The sequence below is a fragment of the Schistocerca americana genome, unplaced genomic scaffold, assembly GCF_021461395.2.
Source record: "Schistocerca americana isolate TAMUIC-IGC-003095 unplaced genomic scaffold, iqSchAmer2.1 HiC_scaffold_18, whole genome shotgun sequence".
NCBI lineage: Eukaryota > Metazoa > Arthropoda > Insecta > Orthoptera > Acrididae > Schistocerca > Schistocerca americana.
The window spans coordinates 7072013-7093171 of record NW_025725884.1 but is presented as its reverse complement, the minus strand read 5'-3'; the positions used below and the strand labels follow the sequence as shown (position 1 = coordinate 7093171).

Sequence of the window (21159 nt, the reverse complement as noted above, 5' to 3'; positions counted from 1 at the left end):
AGTGTATCTCACCATTGATATCCTTCCATCCTGAATCTTAGGCCCACTCACAAACCTCTCTAAGCTCCATCACAGATTTTTCAGTGCACAGATTGAACAGCATGGAAGAAAGCTCACATCCTTGTCTTTAGAGGAGGCCACATGACACTTGAACTTAGTGTGTTTTTACATTTGTTACATGAAGTTTGAATCTCAAATTCAGTTGGCAAAAGCAGTTCAATGCAACTCTCAAAACGTCTGGAGACAATAAAGTTTGAAGTTCTCTGAGCTCCTTTGATAAGTTGAATTGAGGTCACTTCTTTTTGACAGGTCATGTGACTGTGTAGTAGAATGCTTGCCTACTCTGTGTTTGGCACAAGTTCAATCCCTAGCTCTGCTCAAATTTTAGACAAATTTGCATATTTATTGGATATCCCATGGAGCATAAAATATGTGAAGATGAAAACGAATTTAATTTTTAATGCTTTTCTTTAATTTAAGGAATCTTTTACAACATATCAGTAATTCTTTTATAAAAGATCAGTAATTTCAAAAGTATATTTGCAATGAAATATTTTGTGTGTGATATGTAATTATAATTTGGAGGTGTGCATTTTTGATAAAAATAGCAACTCGATATGATACCTTGCAGATACATGCTGATTTTTATATTTAAATGGCTTAGTGATTCAAAGTGAATGGAAAAAAGGGAAATAATGAAAAAAATAATGCCTGAAATGAGATGCAAACCAATAATTACCAGCCTTGCACACTGAATTTTTTTCTATTTTTGTGTATTTTAAGTTTATGGAACTGCTAGTAGCACAGGAACCTTTATTTAAAAATTGGCAATAGGTGAGATTTGAACCTACAACACCTACATGGTACATGAGCATCCTACTGCATGACCTATTGACAGAAAGGGACCTCACTATACATATTAAAGGCAGTCAGAAAACTTAAAAGTAGAATTTCTTGAGAATTATTGAGAAGTGCATTGAATTATTTTGGGAAATTAATAATGGATTTCAGGACATTACTTATATTAAACATAAAAAATTGCAAAAACTCATTCACCACACTGTTCCCTTGTTAGACCATTTTAATTGGAGCACTTCATTCTTGGTGTTCCATTCTTACTGTTTCTTCTAGGTTGTTGTACATGTTGCCTCCATATGCCAATTGTATGTCATTTTATGACCAATGAGGGGCTTCATCTGCATATCACATATCTGGGGAACTTGCGTGCATGTGTGCCCGTAGTGGTGAAGCATGATGTGTCATTCTGAGAATGAGAGGTCCACTTCTCTCCTCTCTGCTGGCCAAAGGAAGATGTTCATGAGTTAAGGTAGTTGGCAACCAGCAAGCACCGCACTTTCAGGAGGTGTTTCACACTCTGTGTAGATCGGAGTGGTACTGATCCTGTGCTGCCGGAGAGGCAATTCACGAATGGGCACTTCTACATGCTGTGTCGAGTACTTCTGCTCTGTGGTGCTATGGATGAAGTTCATGGAGAAAATGTGACTGCAGTGACATCCACGAAATGCTTGCCATGATACAATAGATGTATATTCTCTTGTCTGACTGGAATAGATGCAGATATTGTCCATCTGTCATCTAAAATTGTATGTTACAAGCAATACACAGAGTTCAAACTATCTTGGTGTCTTACTACAGTGGACACACTGAGCAGCAGAAATCTATTTCAGCATGTTTTGACACAAAAGGAAAAGTAGTGAGCTCAGAAGAGCTGATCCACACAGATAAGCAGAACCTTTTCAGCACATGAAATGTGGCAACTAATATACATACTGCAATTACTTTGAAGAATTAACCTATGAAAATTCTACTGATTGACTAACTGATTTTTACCTATCAGCACCTATCACCAAGAAACTTCTTCTTCTTCTTTTCCTTCAGCTTTTGTCCCGCATTCCTGTGGGATCCGCTACATGGGTCCATTGTCTGCATTTTGCTCTATCACGGGCTGTAATCTGGGTGTCTGGGTGGATGTTCATGTATTTAAGGTCTTTATGAATCGTATCAGCTCAATGTTGCTTAGGTCATCCTTTGAGTCTTCTGCCGATGACTTCAAGTGTCTAACTCACTCTGGCCACAGAGTCATCACCGGCCTGTAAAAGCTACCCACACCATTGAAGATGACTCTAACGCATATTGTCTTGGATCAGTGCAACACCAAACTGTTTCCTAATGCTGTTATTGGAAACATGATCTAACTTAGTGTGGCCCACTGTCCACCTTAGCATCTTTGTTTCCATTACACTGAGGTGGCGTTCTGTCTCAACTGTAGTTGGCCAGCACTCACAACCATACAAGGCAACTGGTCAAATGACAGATAATTTAAAATCAAAAATCTATTGCACTTTCATCCTGTGGTTGAAAATGACTCTGGTTGTTGTTTGCCATTTCATCCAGGCTTCCAGAGTTGTGGTGTTGACCTCTTCGGTGAGGTGGTCATCAACAGGGATCGTGAAACCAAGGTACTTAAACTTACTCACACGAGTCAGATATTCACCATTAATCAAGATCGTTCCCATTTCATGTCCGTCTGATATAATGTACTTGGTTTTCTTCAAATTAAGGCACAAACTGTGTTGCACCACCTGGTCACTCCATTTTTGAGTCTGGCTCTGCAGATCAAGCTTCTTTTCTGCTGCCAGTATCACATCGTCAGCATAAAGAAGGGTCCATGATAATGGCAGGTGCAGGTCAGCTGTCACGGTGTCCTATCACTGGGAAACATTTCACATAAATACGTTACAATGTGCATCTGGAGGAGAATATTCAACTTAGTTATTAATTACTTACATATTGCCATCACAAAGGCTCTCCTTTAAGGCTAAAGTCATTAGTAGTATGATACATCAAGATGTGTGAATTTCTGTACATAATAGTCTATGTTTTCTCTAATAATTCTCTAATTCTTCACTATCAAAATACTATTTAATTCAATAAATCTTAACAATAGCTACAAATGTGAGCAGATAGGAAGAAAGAAATATAGACAAAAATAATCAAACATAAACAAAAAGTAAAACTCTATTAAGTAGCTTCTTAAATAAATTTCTCAAGGTACTTTCCATTTGTGCTACCTGTGTACATCTTTGAGTTTTGCCTACACTGAGTGGAAAAAATGACTACAATTAAGTCATTTGTAATTAACTGTCCTGTTGTTACCTCATTTGGCAGCAGCATTGTTGCCATCGTTGTTACAACCAATAACTGACGTATTCCCGAATGAAATTTTCACTCCACAGTGGAATGTGTGCTAATATGAAACTTCCTGGCAGATTTGACCTGTGTGCCAGACTGAGACTCGAACTTGGGGCCTTTGACTTCCTAATATGCCAGAAAGCTTTGTATCAGCACACACACTGCTGTAGAGTGAAAATTTCATTCTGGAAACATCCCCCAGGCTGTGGCTAAGCCATGTCTCCACAGTGTCCTTTTTTCCAGCAGTGCTAGTTCTGCAAAGTCTGCAGGAGAGTTTCTGTGAAGTTTGGAAGGTAGGAGGCAAGGTACTGGCAGAATTAAAGCTGTTCAGGTGGGTCGTGTGTCATGCCTGGGTAGCTCAGTTGGTAGAGCACTCGCCCGCAAAAGGCAAAGGTTCTGAGTTCAGGTCTCAGCCCGCCACAGTTTTAATATGATATGAAGTTTCAACTAAAGTATTTATATTAAGGCTGATTTGCAACTGAATATGATATCATTTATGGACATTAGAAAATATTTCACTCATCATGCAGAGAGAGAGAGAGAGAGAGAGAGAGAGAGAGAGAGAGTGTGTGTGTGTGTGTGTGTGTGTGTGTGTGTGTGTGTATTTTCGAGCACTACTGCCATCCTTTCATAGTACCTCCTTATTCACGTATTGTCTCTCATCCATCTCCTCTATTCTGCAGTTCTTACTAACAACCATATTTATATATGCAGTAACTTCTCAGAACTCATTTAGTTCATTGCTAAAAATAATGTCTGTGAAGGAGAATGTAACAATGTGGTGCATGCCCCCAGCAGCAGGCATGCCCTTGCACGACCTACACAACATCCGGGCACAGCTGGAAGCAGCAGCCACAGATGGTGACAGCAGTGTAGACCTGAATGGTAACATCACCAATGGCATACCCAGGTATCTAGGAGTGGCTCCAGGAGAGCATCCCACAGACAATAGATGCGATGGCCCCCAGGAACCTTGGTGAGGGTGTGGGATGGTGCTGACAGAGTGTGAAAAATTTCCATTCCTTGTCATGCCTACCATCTCCCCTGAAAATCATAATGTCACCAGTGGTACATTAGGATATGGAATAAGTGAGTGTGTGTGTGTGTGTGTGTGTGTGTGTGTGTGTGTGTGTGTGTGTGTATGAGTGATTTAGTACACACACACACACACACACACACACACACACACACACACACACACACACACACACACACAGAGAGAGAGAGAGAGAGAGAGAGAGAGAGAGAGAGAGTTGCTACTCATGGGTAGTCTATTCCCACAACATATAATATGAATAATGCCAGATATAATTTGCAACCTTGGAATATATAGTATACGCATTTGTACTTACGCTCTGCTCCGTCACATACAAGTACAGTGCCGATGGGTCAGTACCTAACTGCTCACACCCTAATGTCTTCCATTAACAGTTGTGGATGACTTGTGCAGTTATCATACGGGACACACTTCATAATTCACACATGGGATTTCACCCCTGCAACTGTCACTGTTCGTCCTCTCCTGAATACACTTCTCATCTTCCTTGTCTGGTGTCGATCACAACTGTTTGTAGCCTTTCCACGAGATGCCAAACTGTAACTCTGTGATTTGTGATTTGTGATTTGTGTGCCAATAACAAGAAAATGATGAATTAATCAATAAAAAAAACAAGAGTATCATAAAGGGAATCAAACTGGGTTTTAGGACTAATTATTTCATGTTTCATTGATTTGTATCTGCATTTTGCAAAAGCTTGATGATTACTCTTTTGATATCATCACCTTATTTTCGACAGAACTGTTCCAGTTTCCCATTGTCACCATTTACAATTTATTCTAAAAAGGCTTGAACTTTAGATAAATCCTTCCAATTGCAATATATTTGAAAGTAAGAATATCACCCTGTTCAGAAAATTTCAGGCCGCAACTTTATCAACACAGATTTTAAAAATGTGATCGAATAAAAATGGGATGCTTGAAATCATATCTTCATTAATAACTTTTTAACCATTTAAATTTATGAGATTTTTTTTTCTGAAACAAGAACAGCAGGTTTCTCAAACTGACAAGGTTGTTGGATATTACGCTTCAATTCTGACCAGTCTATTTTTGGTTAGCAGTAAATTTGTTATTGGATTGGGCTGTTTTGTTTAAGGGGAAAAAACAACTGGGGTCATACACGCCCAAGTCAAAACCATAGAACCTGAAGACAGAGAGGAGTCAAAAAATGAATACACATCAATCCCAATCAATGTAAGAGAAGGCAGCTAAAAATAGGGACTTGGAGAAAGGTCTATAAAGTACACCAAAGAGAAACAGAGGTCAAGAACTAAAAATTAAATGGCCTTCACCATAAAAACTAAAATGAGGTCGACAACTCGGCAAGTAACTCAGATGGCAAACCCAAGTGGAAATGTAAACAGTTAAAATAAATGGGAATTCCATCAGGAAATGGCAGACACTTAAAACTTGGGTGCAACAACTGCAATAGATGGCAAAATTGTCGAGAAAAAGGAAGCTGGAGGTGCCCAACAGGATACAGGCCATTATAGGGTTAATGGTGATGGCAGAGAGGATGACACTCGTGATAGAACACTGAGGCACACCAGTTTCCTGGATAAAGGTGTCTGACAAGGCAGAACCCACACGCACCTTGAAAACTTTGTCTTTTAAAAATTCCTGAAGGAGATGGGGCAGGGGGCCACTGGAGCCCCATGTGTAAAGAGTTCAGAGGATACCAGTTCTCCGGTAGTTGTTGTAGGCATTCTCCAAATCAAAAAATATGGCAACAGTCGGGTACTTCCACAGAAAACCATTCATGGCATGGGTGGACAAAGTAAGTAGATTGTCAACTGCAGAACGGCATACTCGAAGTCCACACTGTGCAGTCATTAGAATGTATGATTCATGCTCAGCTGGTATGCTGGCTTGAATCTCGCAAATTACTATCATGGGGCAGTAGTTGGAAGGATGGTTTTTGTCCTTACTGGCCTTAGGTATGAGTATGACAGTGGCTTGACACCAACATCTGGGAAATGCGCCCTCTGCCAGATGTGGTTGTACGTTTGAACGAAAAAGTACTTGCCCACAACAGAAAGGTTCTGCAACATCTGCAATGTCTGGCCCTGCGGAGAAGGATTGGGATGAACTGAGAGCATGATCCCCCATAGTAAAGCCGACATTGTGGCACTCACGATTCTGAGAAGAGAAAGGTATTGCCAGGCCACCTCCACCCATTTCCGATGGAGGAAGGCAGGGTGATAGTGGGAAGATCTCGAAATTTCAGCAAAATGGGGACCCAAGGTATTGGAGATAGTAGCAGGCATTCTCATTGTAGACCCTATTGCTGTTAGTCTGGAAATTGGCAAATGGATCTTGGTCCCAGAGAGCTGTCAGAGGTTGGTCCACACAACAGAGGCAGGGGTAGAACTGTTAAAAGAACTAGTACATGAAATCCAGCTAGCTTTTTTAATATCCCAAAGAACACAACAACACTGCGCATACATCTGATTATAATGAATGCCACTGTACTCATAGGATGACAATTAATAATTCGGAGAGCACGTGTCAGCACATGAATTGCATTGACACATACCTCAGACCACCAATGGACTGGGACAAGGTGTGGTAAAGAGGAGGTGAGAGGAATGGAACATTCTTACAGCAGCCTTAGTAAGCTCCCACTTGGGTGTGCACGTAGGTACGATAGGATTCAGTAATGGATGGCACATGGGAAATGGTTGCCTGAGTAGGTTTCAGAAAGTACAGACCATTCAAGATGATGGGCAAGCTGGGCAGTGCACAAGGATACATTCAAATGGGAATAGGTGTGTGAGGAATCAGAAAGGAATGTGGGTGCTCCAGTCTTTATTTTGTTTTATTTATTTATTTATTTATTTATTTTTGATTATGGTTTTAGGGTGAAAAACAACCATTGTAAAAAAGTACCCATTCTGTGGCTTATTGGAGGATAAAAACAAGAATGTAAATCAAGAGGAATTGGAGTGAAACTGAAGCAGAAGGGGAAACTAAAAACGGAAGGAGACCTGAGAAAAGTGCTATTGAAGGGGGGTTGTTTTTCCTGAAGAGAGCTTCAAATGACTGACGTCATCTCACTAACATTTATAGACTCAAGGACAGGATCGGTGGAGTGCACATCATCTGCTAAAACAGAATATATATCAGGCGACAGCTGTAAACAGGTGCATAGCAGATTAAAGTAGCACTACTGAAGTAAAAGGTATCTCACCATCCATGATTGAGTAGGGACAAAGCGGGAGAGGAGCACCACTCAAAAGATGTCAGTAGCTAAAAAGACAGTGCCCAATCTGGAGTCTAGTTAAAATTACCTCCTCCCAATGACGAGGCTGCAAGGAAGAGGTACAAGAACAGAGAAGAGGTTTAATGTCCCATAATTTATTATCCTGGAGTGCGGACCAGTGTGTGCACCATAAAAGAGCAACACGATGACATAAAATGCTCTGTAGATTGGCAAAGGGAACCATGCGAACAGTGGGCCAAGGGAGAGAGACTGCAGCCTTTGCCGCTATATCGGCTGCCTCATTTCCACGTATACCAACATACTCTGGGATCCAGAGGAATGCCACATAGGTGCCCTCCAAGTAGTGCAAGTGGAGGCAGTCCTGAGTCTGGTGGACCGGAGGGTGAATGGGATAAAGGGCTTGGAAGTTGAGAAGAGAGCTGAGAAAATCCAAGTATATAATATTCTGTATTCCTAGATGGTGACGAATTTATTGGACAGCATGGTGAACAGCATAAAGCTCCGCAGTAAAAACTGAACACTTGTCGGGAAGCAGAAATCTAATCAGGGTGTCACCAAGAATATAGGCACTCCTGACACCAAATGTGGTCTTGGAGCCGTCATTGTAAATAAATGTGGCATCCTCTATTTGTGTGCCTAGAGCAGCAAATGCCCGATGATAAACTATAGGGGGGGTACTATCATTGGGAAGCTGAAAAAGGTCATGGAGGAGGCAGGTCTGGGGGTGAAGCCAAGGTTGTGTCGTACCCCCATTTCTGTAGAAAATTTTAGGAAATTGGAAGGAGAGTGAATGTAGCAGTTGACAGAAGTGGACTCCCGGTGGTGGTAGTAAAGAGGAAGGGCTGCCTGCATACTCTAAATCCAAGGAGATATCTAAAAAATGGCATAGGTCAGATGAGCAGGTATGGAAGACAAATGACAAGTGCAATGACTCAGAAGGACAGCTCACCGAGTTGACAGCAGATGTTCAGTAGTCTCAGAGTAAAGGCTCTCCACAGGGCTAGTGTAAAAAGCTCCAGACACTAAATGCAATCCATGGTGGTGGACAGAGTCTAGATGCCAAAGAATAGATGGCTGTGCACAGCCATAAACTATGCTTCCATAGTCCAATTTCGAATGCATTTAGGCATGATAGAGACGAAGGAGGACCACTCGGTCAACTCCCAGGAGATACCACTCAGAACACGGAGGATGTGAGGGATTGCAGACAGCAATCCAAATGATATGACACAGCAGTTTTCTGTCAAACTTAAGTCCCAAGAATTTGGCGATGTCCCCAAATGGAAGGTCAACAGGGCGTAGGTGTAGGGAAGGCATATAATACTCCGTACGATGCCAATAATTTACACAGAATGTCTTACTGCGAGAAAATTGGAAGTCGGTTTCAATGCTTCATGAGTAGAGGCGATCGAGACATCCTTGAAGATGATGTTCAAGAAGGCTGATCCATTGAGAGCTGTAGTAAATTGCAAAAGCATCCACAAAGAGGGAGCCCAAGACATCAGGAAGAAGATAATCCATAATTGGATTTATGGCTTTGGCAAACAGTACAACACTTAGCATAGAGCCATGGGGCACCCCGTTTTCTTGGAAGAAAGTGCAGTATAGAGAAATGTTCACCTGCACCTTAAATGTGCACTCTGACATAAATTCATGGATGAAAAGGGATGGCCAGCCTCGAAAGCCAGAAGAGCACAGTATGCAGAGGATGCCTGTTTTTCAACAGGTATCATAAACCCTCTGCAGATCAATAAATATTGTTACTGTTTGGCGTTTCCTGAGAAATTCGTTCATGATGTAAGTGATAAGAGCAAAAATATGGTCAATTGCAGAACAATGCTTTCAGGAACAGCATTGGGCAGGTGTTAAAAGGTTTTGGGACCCCAGCCACCAGCCTAAATGGCAATCTACCATATGCTCCAAAATCTTACATACACTACTCGTGAGAGAGATTGGGCAATAGATAGAGGGGAAATGCTTTTACTTTCAAGGTTTTGGAACAGGAATAATGATAGCTTCCAGCCAACTTCTGGGAAAGGTACTGTCAACCTGAAGTCGGTTATAAAGGTGAAGGAGGTAGCACAAACTAGGGTATGATAGGTGCAGCAACATTAGGACATGGATAGCATCCAGTTCCAGAGCAGCGGGGAGGAGGAGAATGCATGTATGAGTTCCGGCGTAGAATAAAAGGCTTTGTAGCTTTCATGATTTTCATATAAAAAAGTAAGAGGTCACTATTCTGCTACCAAATTCTTTGAGAGAAAGGCTGGTGAGTAATTAGAAAAGTTTGAAATATGAGCAAAGTATTGACACAATGAGCTAGAGATTACGACTGTGTCTACTAAGGTATCCTGCGCGACAGTTAGTTGAGAGATCCGGAACTAACTGGATGTTCCAGATAGCCGTCAGAATCTCTCATTGACTTTTGACAGCTGCTTTCATTTCACATAATTTCTGTTTGACAGCAGGACAGAGACTACGTTTAAAATGACTGTGCAAAATTCTCTGCTTTCTCAGCGACTTCCTAACATGTTTATTGAACCAAGGTGGATCCTTTCGCACTCCTATATTTTTTCTAGGCACATATTTCTCTAGCACATGGTGGACAATACATTTAAATTCTGACCAAAGATGCTCAATATCTTTGTGTCCTGTGGTGAACGCTTGGAGCTGATTATGAAGATATTCATTAATGACACTTTTATTTGCTTTCCCAAAAAAAAAGTCTCTATGATGTTTCTCTGTTTTTTTTTTTTTTTTTTTTGCTACTTCACACTGACATAAAAGCCACAACGAATTTATGGTCATTAATACCTTCTTCTAGATTAACTTCCTCAAAAAGATCAGTTCTGTTTGTTGCCAAGGTATCTAATATGTTCCCGTCTCAAGTTGGTTTTCTAATCAACTGCTCAAGGTTTTATGTTGAGAGGGCACTTAGAATAATTTCACACGAGTCTTTGCTTCTGCCCCTGTGATAAACATGTAATTTTCTTTCAATAGACACCAGATTAAAGTGTCCACCTAAAACTAATGGATAATTTGGATATTTATTTCCTATATGCTCAAGATTTTCCCTGAAATTTTCTGCAACGTTTGTTGTGGATGCTGATGGTCTATAAAAACACCCTAATACAATAGTCACTCCTTGTCTGATTGACAGCTTTATCCAGGCTATTTCAGTCTGACTCAGTATTGATTTCAACTGCATTTAAACAACTTTTAACTACAATGAACACACCACCTCCATAGCATCAGTCCTATCCATCCTAAGCATTGTCCAATCTGAGTTCAAAATTTCACTGCTATTTATGTCTGGATTCACCTAGCTTTCGGTACCTAATACAATATTGGCATTTCTACTGATTATTTCAGAGAGTATTACGGGGATCTTGCTACAGACACTTAAGCAATTTACCAACATTAGATTTAGCGTATTTAAATCTTTTGGAATGACCTGTTTGCGCCAACTAACAATTTTTACAGTTGGCACTCCTGCATCAGTGTTATGAACTGGTAATTTTTCAGGCCAATGATTTGTTTCCCATGGGAAGGAACCAATTCCAAAAACCTCCATGTGCAAGCCACAAGTATTGTGCTACCCGTGTAGCTGATTCCTGTGTGTAGTGCACCCCTGATCTATCAAGGGGAGTCCTACAATCGTCCACCCCATAGCGTAGGTCAAGGAATCTACAACAATTTTCATCACAGAGGCGACATAGCCTCCGGTTTGATTCTCCACTCCACTCCAAACCGGAGGACTTCAGTCCACCCTGGGTACAATGGTGCAAATCATCAGCTCGGCTTCCACTCTTCGAAAGATGGAGAGCTCCTACACCAATTTAGCTAGCTGTCGAAAGGACCCAAGGATTTCCTCGGAACCCTGATGACTGGCACCGTTGGTGCCAACACGTGCAACAATCTGTAGGTGTCTGCACCTCACACACTCGATAGCCACTGGAAGAGCCTCTTCCACATTCTGGACAAGGCCCCCCCTGCAAGCACATTGAGTAAATGTTGGACTTCTTCCCCACCCTAGCTGCTATGTTCCTGAGGAGCAACACGACCAGCATAATTTTGGAGCTCCCAATAACTAACAAACCCCTATCCCCACGTGACCGTCTTGATCTTGCCGAAGGAGTGGCCACTATCCTGGCAAAAGATACATTCTGATCCAGCTCAGCGAACACCCCCCCCCCCCCACCTCTACCCAACAAGCATCAGATGGCACACGGAATCTATTAGCAAAGTGCACGGAATTTGGCAGGACCCTGCATCCCCTGTGCAGCCTTCACCTTGAGGCAAGATAGGTAGACACAGTTCGCCATCCACACTGAAGTGAGTGAAGTGAGAGCTGGCCAGCTGGCTCAGTCGCACCTGAGGTCGGCTCAATGACATCCCCCCCTGCACATCTAGTACAGCAGAGGTTGCCCAGGGCACCCCATCCCCACCCACAGCACGAGGTGGCACTACAGACCCTGTCGACTGTGGCCACGAGGTCCACAAAAATGTCGGCTCTCTCGTGCTATCGGTCTGTGAAGTCCAATGCAGAGAAACAGTTGGCAGTGCGTACTACCGACACGGGGGCCGGCCGGGCCAAGGCATCACGTGGCGACACAGTCTAAGAGGATCTTCGAGTCAGCAAAGGAGAAGACCGCACACCTCTGTTGGACTACTTCGACCCTCACCAGTTAGCAGAGGAAGACAAGAGTGGTGTTTGGCTGGAGGGAAAAGGAAGTTTTGACGGGAGTTCTCCTCCCGACCTTTCCGGTCTGCCAGTTGTGTAGCAAGCGGCTTTGCCTCTCGAGGCGAGAATCTGATGGTGCGTCGCACAGCCGGACAGGGTGACGGTAATGTTACCTCGACACTGGGCCATTTCACAAACTCAGATTGTATTTGAGGTCGCACTTCTGCATGGCCATGTCCTTCGTGAACAAGGGATAATAAGAACAGAACTAAAAGTGCCAGATGGGAGAACGTAGGGTTTGTGACTAACCAATAACTTGAGCCATTGCATTTGTCCACCTCCTTTTCCGCTCTGTATCAGGCAGCCCCGTGTTCATCCCTAACATTTGGCTGGGTGTCAGAAAGATGTTCCGGTGTCGTTGAAATGATGACACTGATAGCAGTGCATCAGGTTTGGAATGTACAGTCAGACTGTAATAAATTCATAGCCTGCCCTGATCTCAGACTGAAGCACCACTCTATCAAAGGTGAGAATAATAGCGCTTGAGGGCACTAAGGAGGAATCTACCTTTAACCTCATCTGACGGACGGGAATGACACCCTGATCAGAGAGGTAAGACCGGATTTTGACGTCGATCGGACTGTCGAGTGGCCTAGTATAAATAACACCGCTGGAAGAATTCAGAGTTCCGTGGGCCTCGGCGTGAACTGGATAGCCGCAGAAAAGTGAGGCAGTTAGCAATTGTCATGCTCGAGAATCAGAAGTAGTCTACAAGAGCCAAGCACCATTCCACAAATGAAAGCAGGATTTTACAGGTTCAGTTAATGGCATTGAGACCTTTCTGAATAATACATGGATTTGTCATTGCAGATGCCCAACACTTCAGTATGTGAGACCATGAGGAACCATGTTGCAGCTGGAAGGGTCTTTGAATCTTTAGTCTCATTCCATTTATGTTCTGTAGACGTCGATTTTGAAGACCATTGGCTCACTGCCAGAGAATCGCCACGATTGCCAGCATCTCCGTTTGTGCACTCGTCCCGACTGTGGGACCGCTTCAGGAGGGGGTGCACCCCCGAAGTTGACTGACTCCTCATGTCACACCTCCCAAACACCTGACAGATGGATAAATTGGCAATTTGGAAGGTAGCTGCTCAGGCAATCACACCTGTCTGGGCCCGATCTGTACCCAGTGGTATGTACGAACCCTACCTGTCGACCTAGGGCTGGGAATTATGCATTACCCAGTCACCTGTAATGTGTAAGATGTGGGGGGGAGGGGGAGGGGGGGGCCTTCAGGAGCACACAGGGAGGAGGAAGATGAAAAAGTGTGACCTCAAACGCTAAAGCGGAGAAACGGGAAGAGAAGGGGTGAGGATAATCAGATGGTAGCTGTCGAGGGAAGTTGAGTTCTTCCCAAGATTAAGGACAAGAATAACTATACCGTCTGGCCATTGTGATGGGAAAGCACCCGTGAGCCAAATGTCATTGAAAACCCTGAGAAGATGTTGCCTCTGGGGAACAACCACGTCTCGGATTATCTAACTGTGGACGGAATCCAAGTCTTGGGGCCATGTCTCTTTAAGAGGTAAGAGCCTGAAATAATTCTCATTCACTATAGGGTTCATTATAAGGCTCAACATGGTGCGGGTTGAAACAGATGGGGGTCTGTTAAACATGGCATTTCTGCTGGAGAAATGTAACAGGATAGGAAGAGGACGCCGATGCCACTGTGAAGTGCATCGCGAGGTGTTCTGCGAGGACCGATTGATCATTCCACAGGGCATCTTGGAGGATAAGACCCTGCAGAGTTGACTGACACTGGTGGCTCAGGAGGCTACGGAGCACAGACAAAACCTGCAACGGAGAGAGGTATGTCCCCAGGGAAGAAACAAAGTGCTCCCAGTATTCCTTTTTACTCTGCTTGATAAGGTAATGAGCTTTGTTTTGAAGGCTATGAGAAGAAAAGATGAAAACTGACCAAAAGTGGCACAATAAATTTTTAGGACAAGGGATGGATATCAATTTCATTGTGAGTGATAAAGGAATTTATGAGCAAGTTATTGCTTGTTGCAATGAACGAAGAAATCATGTATGATAAGCTACCAACAGTTATTTCGACTCTTTGTAATTAATGGAAAAAATCATCCACTATCAGTTTCTTGTTAGTATTTGGCAACTGTTAGACAGTGGTTGTAGGTGTCATATAAATTGGTTTACCATTATTGGTTTGTCATGGTTTTTGTACTAACAAGGGGAGGCCACCAATTGTGAAATACAGATTCGATTCATACTGCGCATAATAAAAGCTCATGGCCAGAGGTGTAATGTGGCAAAGCACCAAGATGCACTTCTCAGCCATTGTTGAGAAAACGACAGTTAAAAGAAACCGTTGTGATGAAATACTCTCTATGATTAATAATTTTCTACAGCGTCGTGGCGCAGTGGTAAGTGCTCGGGTTCGTAATCCAAAGGTCGCCGGATCGAATCTCGCGCCACGCAACTATTATTTGTTTTTTGTAATTCAAATGTGCCCCCCCCCCCACACACACACACACACAGGGTGAGGTATGAGCAGTGGCAACTTGAAATTTGCAGAGGTGGAGGCCTGGTGGGTAACGGGAAGAGAGGATACACTGAAGGGCAAGTTCCCATTTCCGGAGTTCTGACAGGTTGGTGTTAGTGGGAAGTATCCAGATAACCCGGACGGTGTAACACTGTGCCAAGATGTGCTGGCCGTGCACCAAGGCATGTTCAGCTGCAGGGCTATCCCCATTACCAACAAACACTGTCTGCCTGTGACCATTCATGCAAATGGACAGTTTGTTGCTGGTCATTTCCACATAGAAAGCTTCACAGTGTAGGCAGGTCAGTTGGTAAATCACATGGGTGCTTTCACATGTGGCTCTGCCTTTGATTGTGTACACCTTCCGGGTTACAGGACCGGAGTAGGTGGTGGTGGGAGGGTGCATGGGACAGGTTTTTCACTGGGGGTACTTACAAGCGTAGGAGCCAGAGGGTAGGGAAGGTGGTTTGGGGATTTCATAGGGATGAACCAAGAGGTTACGAAGGTTAGGTGGACGGCGGAAAGACATTCTTGGTGGAGTGGGGAGGATTTCATGAAGGATGGATCCCATTTTAGGGCAGGATTTGAGGAAGTCATATCCCTGCTGGAGAGCCACATTCAGAGTCTGATCGAGTCGCGGAAAGTATCCTGTCACAAGTGGAGCACTTTTGGGGTTCTTCTGTGGGAGGTTCTGGGTTTGAGGGGATGAGGAAGTGGCTCTGGTAATTTGCTTCTGAACCAGGTCGGGAGGGTAGTTGTGGGATGTGAAAGCTGTTTTCATGTTGTTGGTGTAATGGCAATCAGTTGCAACAATTATGCATATAATAAGTTGTTGAAAGTCGTTTGTTGTGGAAAAATAATACTCGAAATAAAATACAATATCACAAATAATATTAAAGTGGATACAATCTATTGAAAAGTTCGGTATACACTCGCACATAATTAACAATTAGTGACCAGAAGTAGCTGGAGTATCGCATGAACCTGAGTGATAGTTATCATAGAAACATGGAAAGCAGAAAACAGCACGACATCGAGCACATCTGATAAACGATGCGTTTTTACAAGAACAATTTTTTTTTTAATTATCTGTTGGGGTACACACCTGATTGACATTATGAAAAACTGTTCTATCATTCGTCAGGTTTGATGCATACCATGTGTATCGTATCATATTGGAAAAACTCGGAGAAGACAATTGGTGGTGGACGATGGATTGGATTTTTGTACAATCCTCTCTGGAGTTGATGTCACGGTTTTGCTCGATTAAAAAAGCACAATTTTGAAGGCACTTGATAAAATTTTTTATCTGTCGGTAAAAATACACATCACACGGTTGGACGAGAGGAGTGCACTTTGGAGGAATGACTTTTATAGTGCTTCTTATCATCCTGGAACATCTCATTGTATAGTGCTGGGTTCGTTTGCCCACCCCAATAGTTGATCAGAAGGAGAAATTCTTTCTTTTGTACGTATGGTTGCAAAGCATTATGCAAGAAGTCCACGAACAAACCCTTTGTTAGTTTACTGGATTTGGAGGATGTAATAACTACCTTGGTATACTTCTTGGCGTACTCATCAACTGTGTTCTGTACTCTGGGTCCAAATGTACCTGTGGACTCTTGGAGGCACATGAAAACAAGAGGCAAGACTCGCCCAGACATTGTGATTGAATATTGTGCCGTATACGAATGCGTCACCTTGTTCATGTCGTCTCAGGCTACCAGAACAGCCTTTAAACTTTTTCGGCAAGAGTTCTGTTGAACGTGGACTGGTACTGGCACACTGACAAACAAAATAAAAAAATATCGTTTATATAAGAAATATCAGATTATCATATTCTATCATCATGTCATATGACATTTGTGAACAGCTCTTTACATAACTGTTTGATCAGTATTAATAATGAAATCTTTGTCAAAGTTAGTTATCAACGTTCGCAGCTGGATCCAAAATGTGTCCGCTGCGGCCAAAATTTCGTCTTGGGTAGCCATCTCTTTCCGGGAAACAAATTTTGTGATTTTCCGTTGCCGAATCCCATGCTTCTTTTTAAATTTGGTGACCCATGTTTTTGAAGCTTTGAAGTTGAAATCTGGGAACTGACTTGCAGCGCCCAAGGCCCACTGCTGCAGGTTTCTGGTAGTAACTTGCTGGAAGTTTTGTCGAGCTTCTAAGAAGCAATCATGCACCCATGAATCGATGGTACAATATTTATCAAATTTGCTACCGCCATGTTTGATTTGCTCTTCCCACCTAGATAAATAGCACATATTTGTCAAACAAGAGCACCCCTTTTTGTAGAGTTTCGAGACTCTAGCCTAGATGTTCTTTGGCCAGATTGACAGCTCTAATTTTGTAATCCAGAGAAATATAGTCGTACCCTTTTTTTTTCTTCTCATCTGGCTTGTATTCGTCTGATGATTCGTTGGCAATGGGACTCGTTTTAACGTCTTCATAGGCATTATTATCGTTGATTTCATTAATGTCTATAAGTTCCTCATCATGAACGAGGGTTTTTTTGGCGAGCATTTGCAGCGTATTCTGGAACATTTCTTCCCCAATTGCCATGGCTTCTTCGTTGACTGATGATGACGATTCTGCTGAGATGCGATTCCTGTTATGAAGGAGGCTTTCAAAATACACCAACACATCTTTCAATTGTTGTTTCGCCACTTCGCTGTTTATAGAATCTTTTTTGATCACATCACTATCATGCGAAGGGCCCGCATCGCTCTTCAATTGTACCGCTTCCATTTTTCCACTTGTTTAACAGGGTGTACCAAAGCACTCACATACGCACTGATTTTCAACAAAGTTATAAGTTGCGCTAGGGACTGCATGTACCTTTTGAAGTTAGCTGGCAACTACGCTGTTATGCGGCGGCTCATTTTGGCCCATTCAACATCTGTCCTTCAAGTGTAACAATGGAGTTTACATTTCATACCTGCCACAGCAAATGTGTGTTCATGGGGTCTCTATTCTAATTTGAACGTTTAACTTTCACTATAAATATTCATTTTGGAATATCCGTTAACTACACTCCTGGAAATTGAAATAAGAACACCGTGAATTCATTGTCCCAGGAAGGGGAAACTTTATTGACACATTCCTGGGGTCAGATACATCACATGATCACACTGACAGAACCACAGGCACATAGACGGAGGCAACAGAGCATGCACAATGTCGGCACTAGTACAGTGTATATCCACCTTTCGCAGCAATGCAGGCTGCTATACTCCCATGGAGATGATCGTAGAGATGCTGGATGTAGTCCTGTGGAACGGCTTGCCATGCCATTTCCACCTGGCGCCTCAGTTGGACCAGCGTTCGTGCTGGACGTGCAGACCGCGTGAGACGACACTTCATCCAGTCCCAAACATGCTCAATGGGGGACAGATCCGGAGATCTTGCTGGCCAGGGTAGTTGACTTACACCTTCTAGAGAACGTTGGGTGGCACGGGATACATGCGGACATGCATTGTTCTGTTGGAACAGCATGTTCCCTTGCTGGTCTAGGAATGGTAGAACGATGAGTTTGATGACGGTTTGGATGTACCGTGCACTATTCAGTGTCCCCTTGACGATCACCAGTGGTGTACGGCCAGTGTAGGAGATCGCTCCCCACACCATGATGCCGGGTGTTGGCCCTGTGTGCCTCGGTCGTATGCAGTCCTGATTGTGGCTCTCACCTGCACGGCGCCAAACATGCATACGACCATCATTGGCACCAAGGCAGAAGCGACTCTCATCGCTGAAGACGACACGTCTCCATTCGTCCCTCCATTCACGCCTGTCGCGACACCACTGGAGGCGGGCTGCACGATGTTGGGGCGTGAGCGGAAGACGGCCTAATGGTGTGCGGGACCGTAGCCCTGCTTCATGGAGACGGTTGCGAATGGTCCTCGCCGATACCCCAGGAGCAACAGTGTCCCTAATTTGCTGGGAAGTGGCAGTGCGGTCCCCTACGGCACTGTGTAGGATCCTACGGTCTTGGCGTGCATCCGTGCGTCGCTGCGGTCCGGTCCCAGGTCGACGGGCACGTGCACCTTCCGCCGACCACTGGCGACAACATCGATGTACTGTGGAGACCTCACGCCCCACGTGTTGAGCAATTCGGCGGTACGTCCACCCGGCCTCCCGCATGCCCACTATACGCCCTCGCTCAAAGTCCGTCAACTGCACATACGGTTCACGTCCACGCTATCGCGGCATGCTACCAGTGTTAAAGACTGCGATGGAGCTCCATATGCCACGGCAAACTGGCTGACACTGACGGTGGCGGTGCACAAATGCTGCGCAGCTAGCGCCATTCGACGGCCAACACCGCGGTTCCTGGGTTCCTGATGTGTCCGCTGTGCCGTGCGTGTGATCATTGCTTGTACAGCCCTCTCGCAGTGTCCGGAGCAAGTATGGTGGGTCTGACACACCGGTGTCAATGTGTTCTTTTTTCCATTTCCAGGAGTGTATACGTGGTAAACACTATGAAGACAATTATGAATCCGAGCGCTTACCGCTGCGCCACGACGCTGTAGAAAATTATTAATCGTAGGGAGTATTTCACCGCAATGGTTTCTTTTAACTGTCAATTTTCTCGAGAACAGCTTAGAAGTGCATCTTGGTGCTTTGCCACATTACACCTCTGGCCATGAGCTTTTATTATGCGCAGTATGAATCAAATCTGAATTTCACAATTGGTGGCCTCCCCTTGTAAGAGCCGGAGTTTTCATTGTTTTACTGTGGACTTCGTTATGCAAACATTCGCTTACCCTATCTAACATGGATTTGATGGTTCAGTATGTTGGTTTCAGCCACTGTGAGTTCCTTTTTTTTCTGCCATAGAGTCCATGTGAAATATGCAGTATCAGGTTTCAGAGTTGTGTGTGGGTACCTAGTATTGAGGGTTTCATTCATGTAGCACATCATTTTGAAATGCCCCTTTATCAAGAACACACATGTGAAGTCTCTCTTCAGCTGTCTCTGTGTCTAGGAGTTATGGCCTGTTCAAGTTTGAAACTGCTAGGAGGTGGTCAATTCTGCTTTTTGTTGCAGGTGATTCATTGTGTCCCTACTGTGTGTCATGGTGAAATTTTGTTAATGAGAGGTGGATGAAGTATCATAATGATTGATGCGGACTTCTTCAATGCCCAGCATCCTAAGAGAAATGGTATTTCACACAGGACAGTGTCCAAGTTACTTGACAAGCAATGTATTGAACATCCAAGAACAGCCACTGATGAAGAGTCGGCAACAGAAATTTTGACACCATTTGTGGATAGTCCAAGTCACAGCATGACCTGGCTCTCAGAAACATACAGGTGCCATTGGTGTGTTTACAACACATGCAGCTTAAAACTTTGACACCAGATAAGCTACAGTCTCAGTACCAGATCTGAGGGTGACCCTGATTGGCGGGTGCAATTCGTAGAAGAGGCTTTTGATCAGTGTAATAGGAATCCTAACTTCACTTGACAGGTGTTTTTCAGTGACAAAGTTACTTTTTAGTTACAAGGAGAAGAAAATGTTTTTTACTTGTCAGATGCAAACTCCCTTTTGCATGGACCTCTTGAAAAGTGCTGGTGGTGAAAAATTGATGATTTTATGTGGGATTTGGGACAAAAATCATGGTTCCAGTGTTTATTGGTGGAACCTTGAATGGGGTGAGGTATCTTAATATGTTCCATGGGTATGTGCTTCCAACACTGATAAATCAGAGGGTGATTCCCCAACCACCTTCCAATGAGACTGTGTACCTCCCCAATATGCCACTGAAGTCAGACTGTTTTTGGCTAAAACAGTTTGTAGGTCACAGGATACATAGGAGGCATTTTATCAGAAGGCCACCATGGTGCCCTGGTCTCACAGCTGGACCCACAGATCTGGTGATGTGTGCAGCATGACTGGCAATGAAGGTTTGGCATAATGGTGGTCTTATTGAGCACATACTGCAATACCGGCTTTGCCAACTGTCCCAAATTTTAACAGGTCGTAACTCCCACACTAATAAAGGTTTCTCAAAACAGATTTCACATGTTTATTTCTGAGAAAGAGACAGTTCAGAATGATGGCACACATAATCCTCTCACCATCTGAAACAAGTAACTGAAATCCAGTATGGTCTCTGTCACCATAGCTGTTGTAAGTTGCACCCCAACATACAGACAACCCGTAATAAATGCCCTGTAGAATACATTGCATGTATTTGTGCTATTTTTAATGTTGTATGTTTATAAATGCACCTTAATAGTAACAATTTTTGACATAGTATTTTTCATTACTTCATGTTCCAGAGGTTTGTAACATCAGATATTTATCTAAAAAGCATGAGAAACGAGAATGCTGTTACTATGAAAAGGTTACTTCCTGTCCTCATCAAATGGTACCAGACTTTGCAAGTCCAAGCATCCCACAGTA

General features: G+C 43.4%; 1 protein-coding gene across 1 annotated transcript in view; it reads left to right on the top strand.

Annotated features, from left to right (window-relative positions):
* LOC124572279 overlaps positions 1–4193 on the top strand; it is a 39568-nt gene extending 35375 nt beyond the window's left edge. Inside the window, exon 4 of the mRNA XM_047131126.1 lies at positions 3978–4193. Within this exon, the coding sequence (XP_046987082.1) occupies positions 3978–4193 (216 nt within the window). The remainder of the gene's footprint in view (positions 1–3977) is intronic.
* The last annotated feature ends 16966 nt before the right edge of the window (positions 4194–21159 follow it).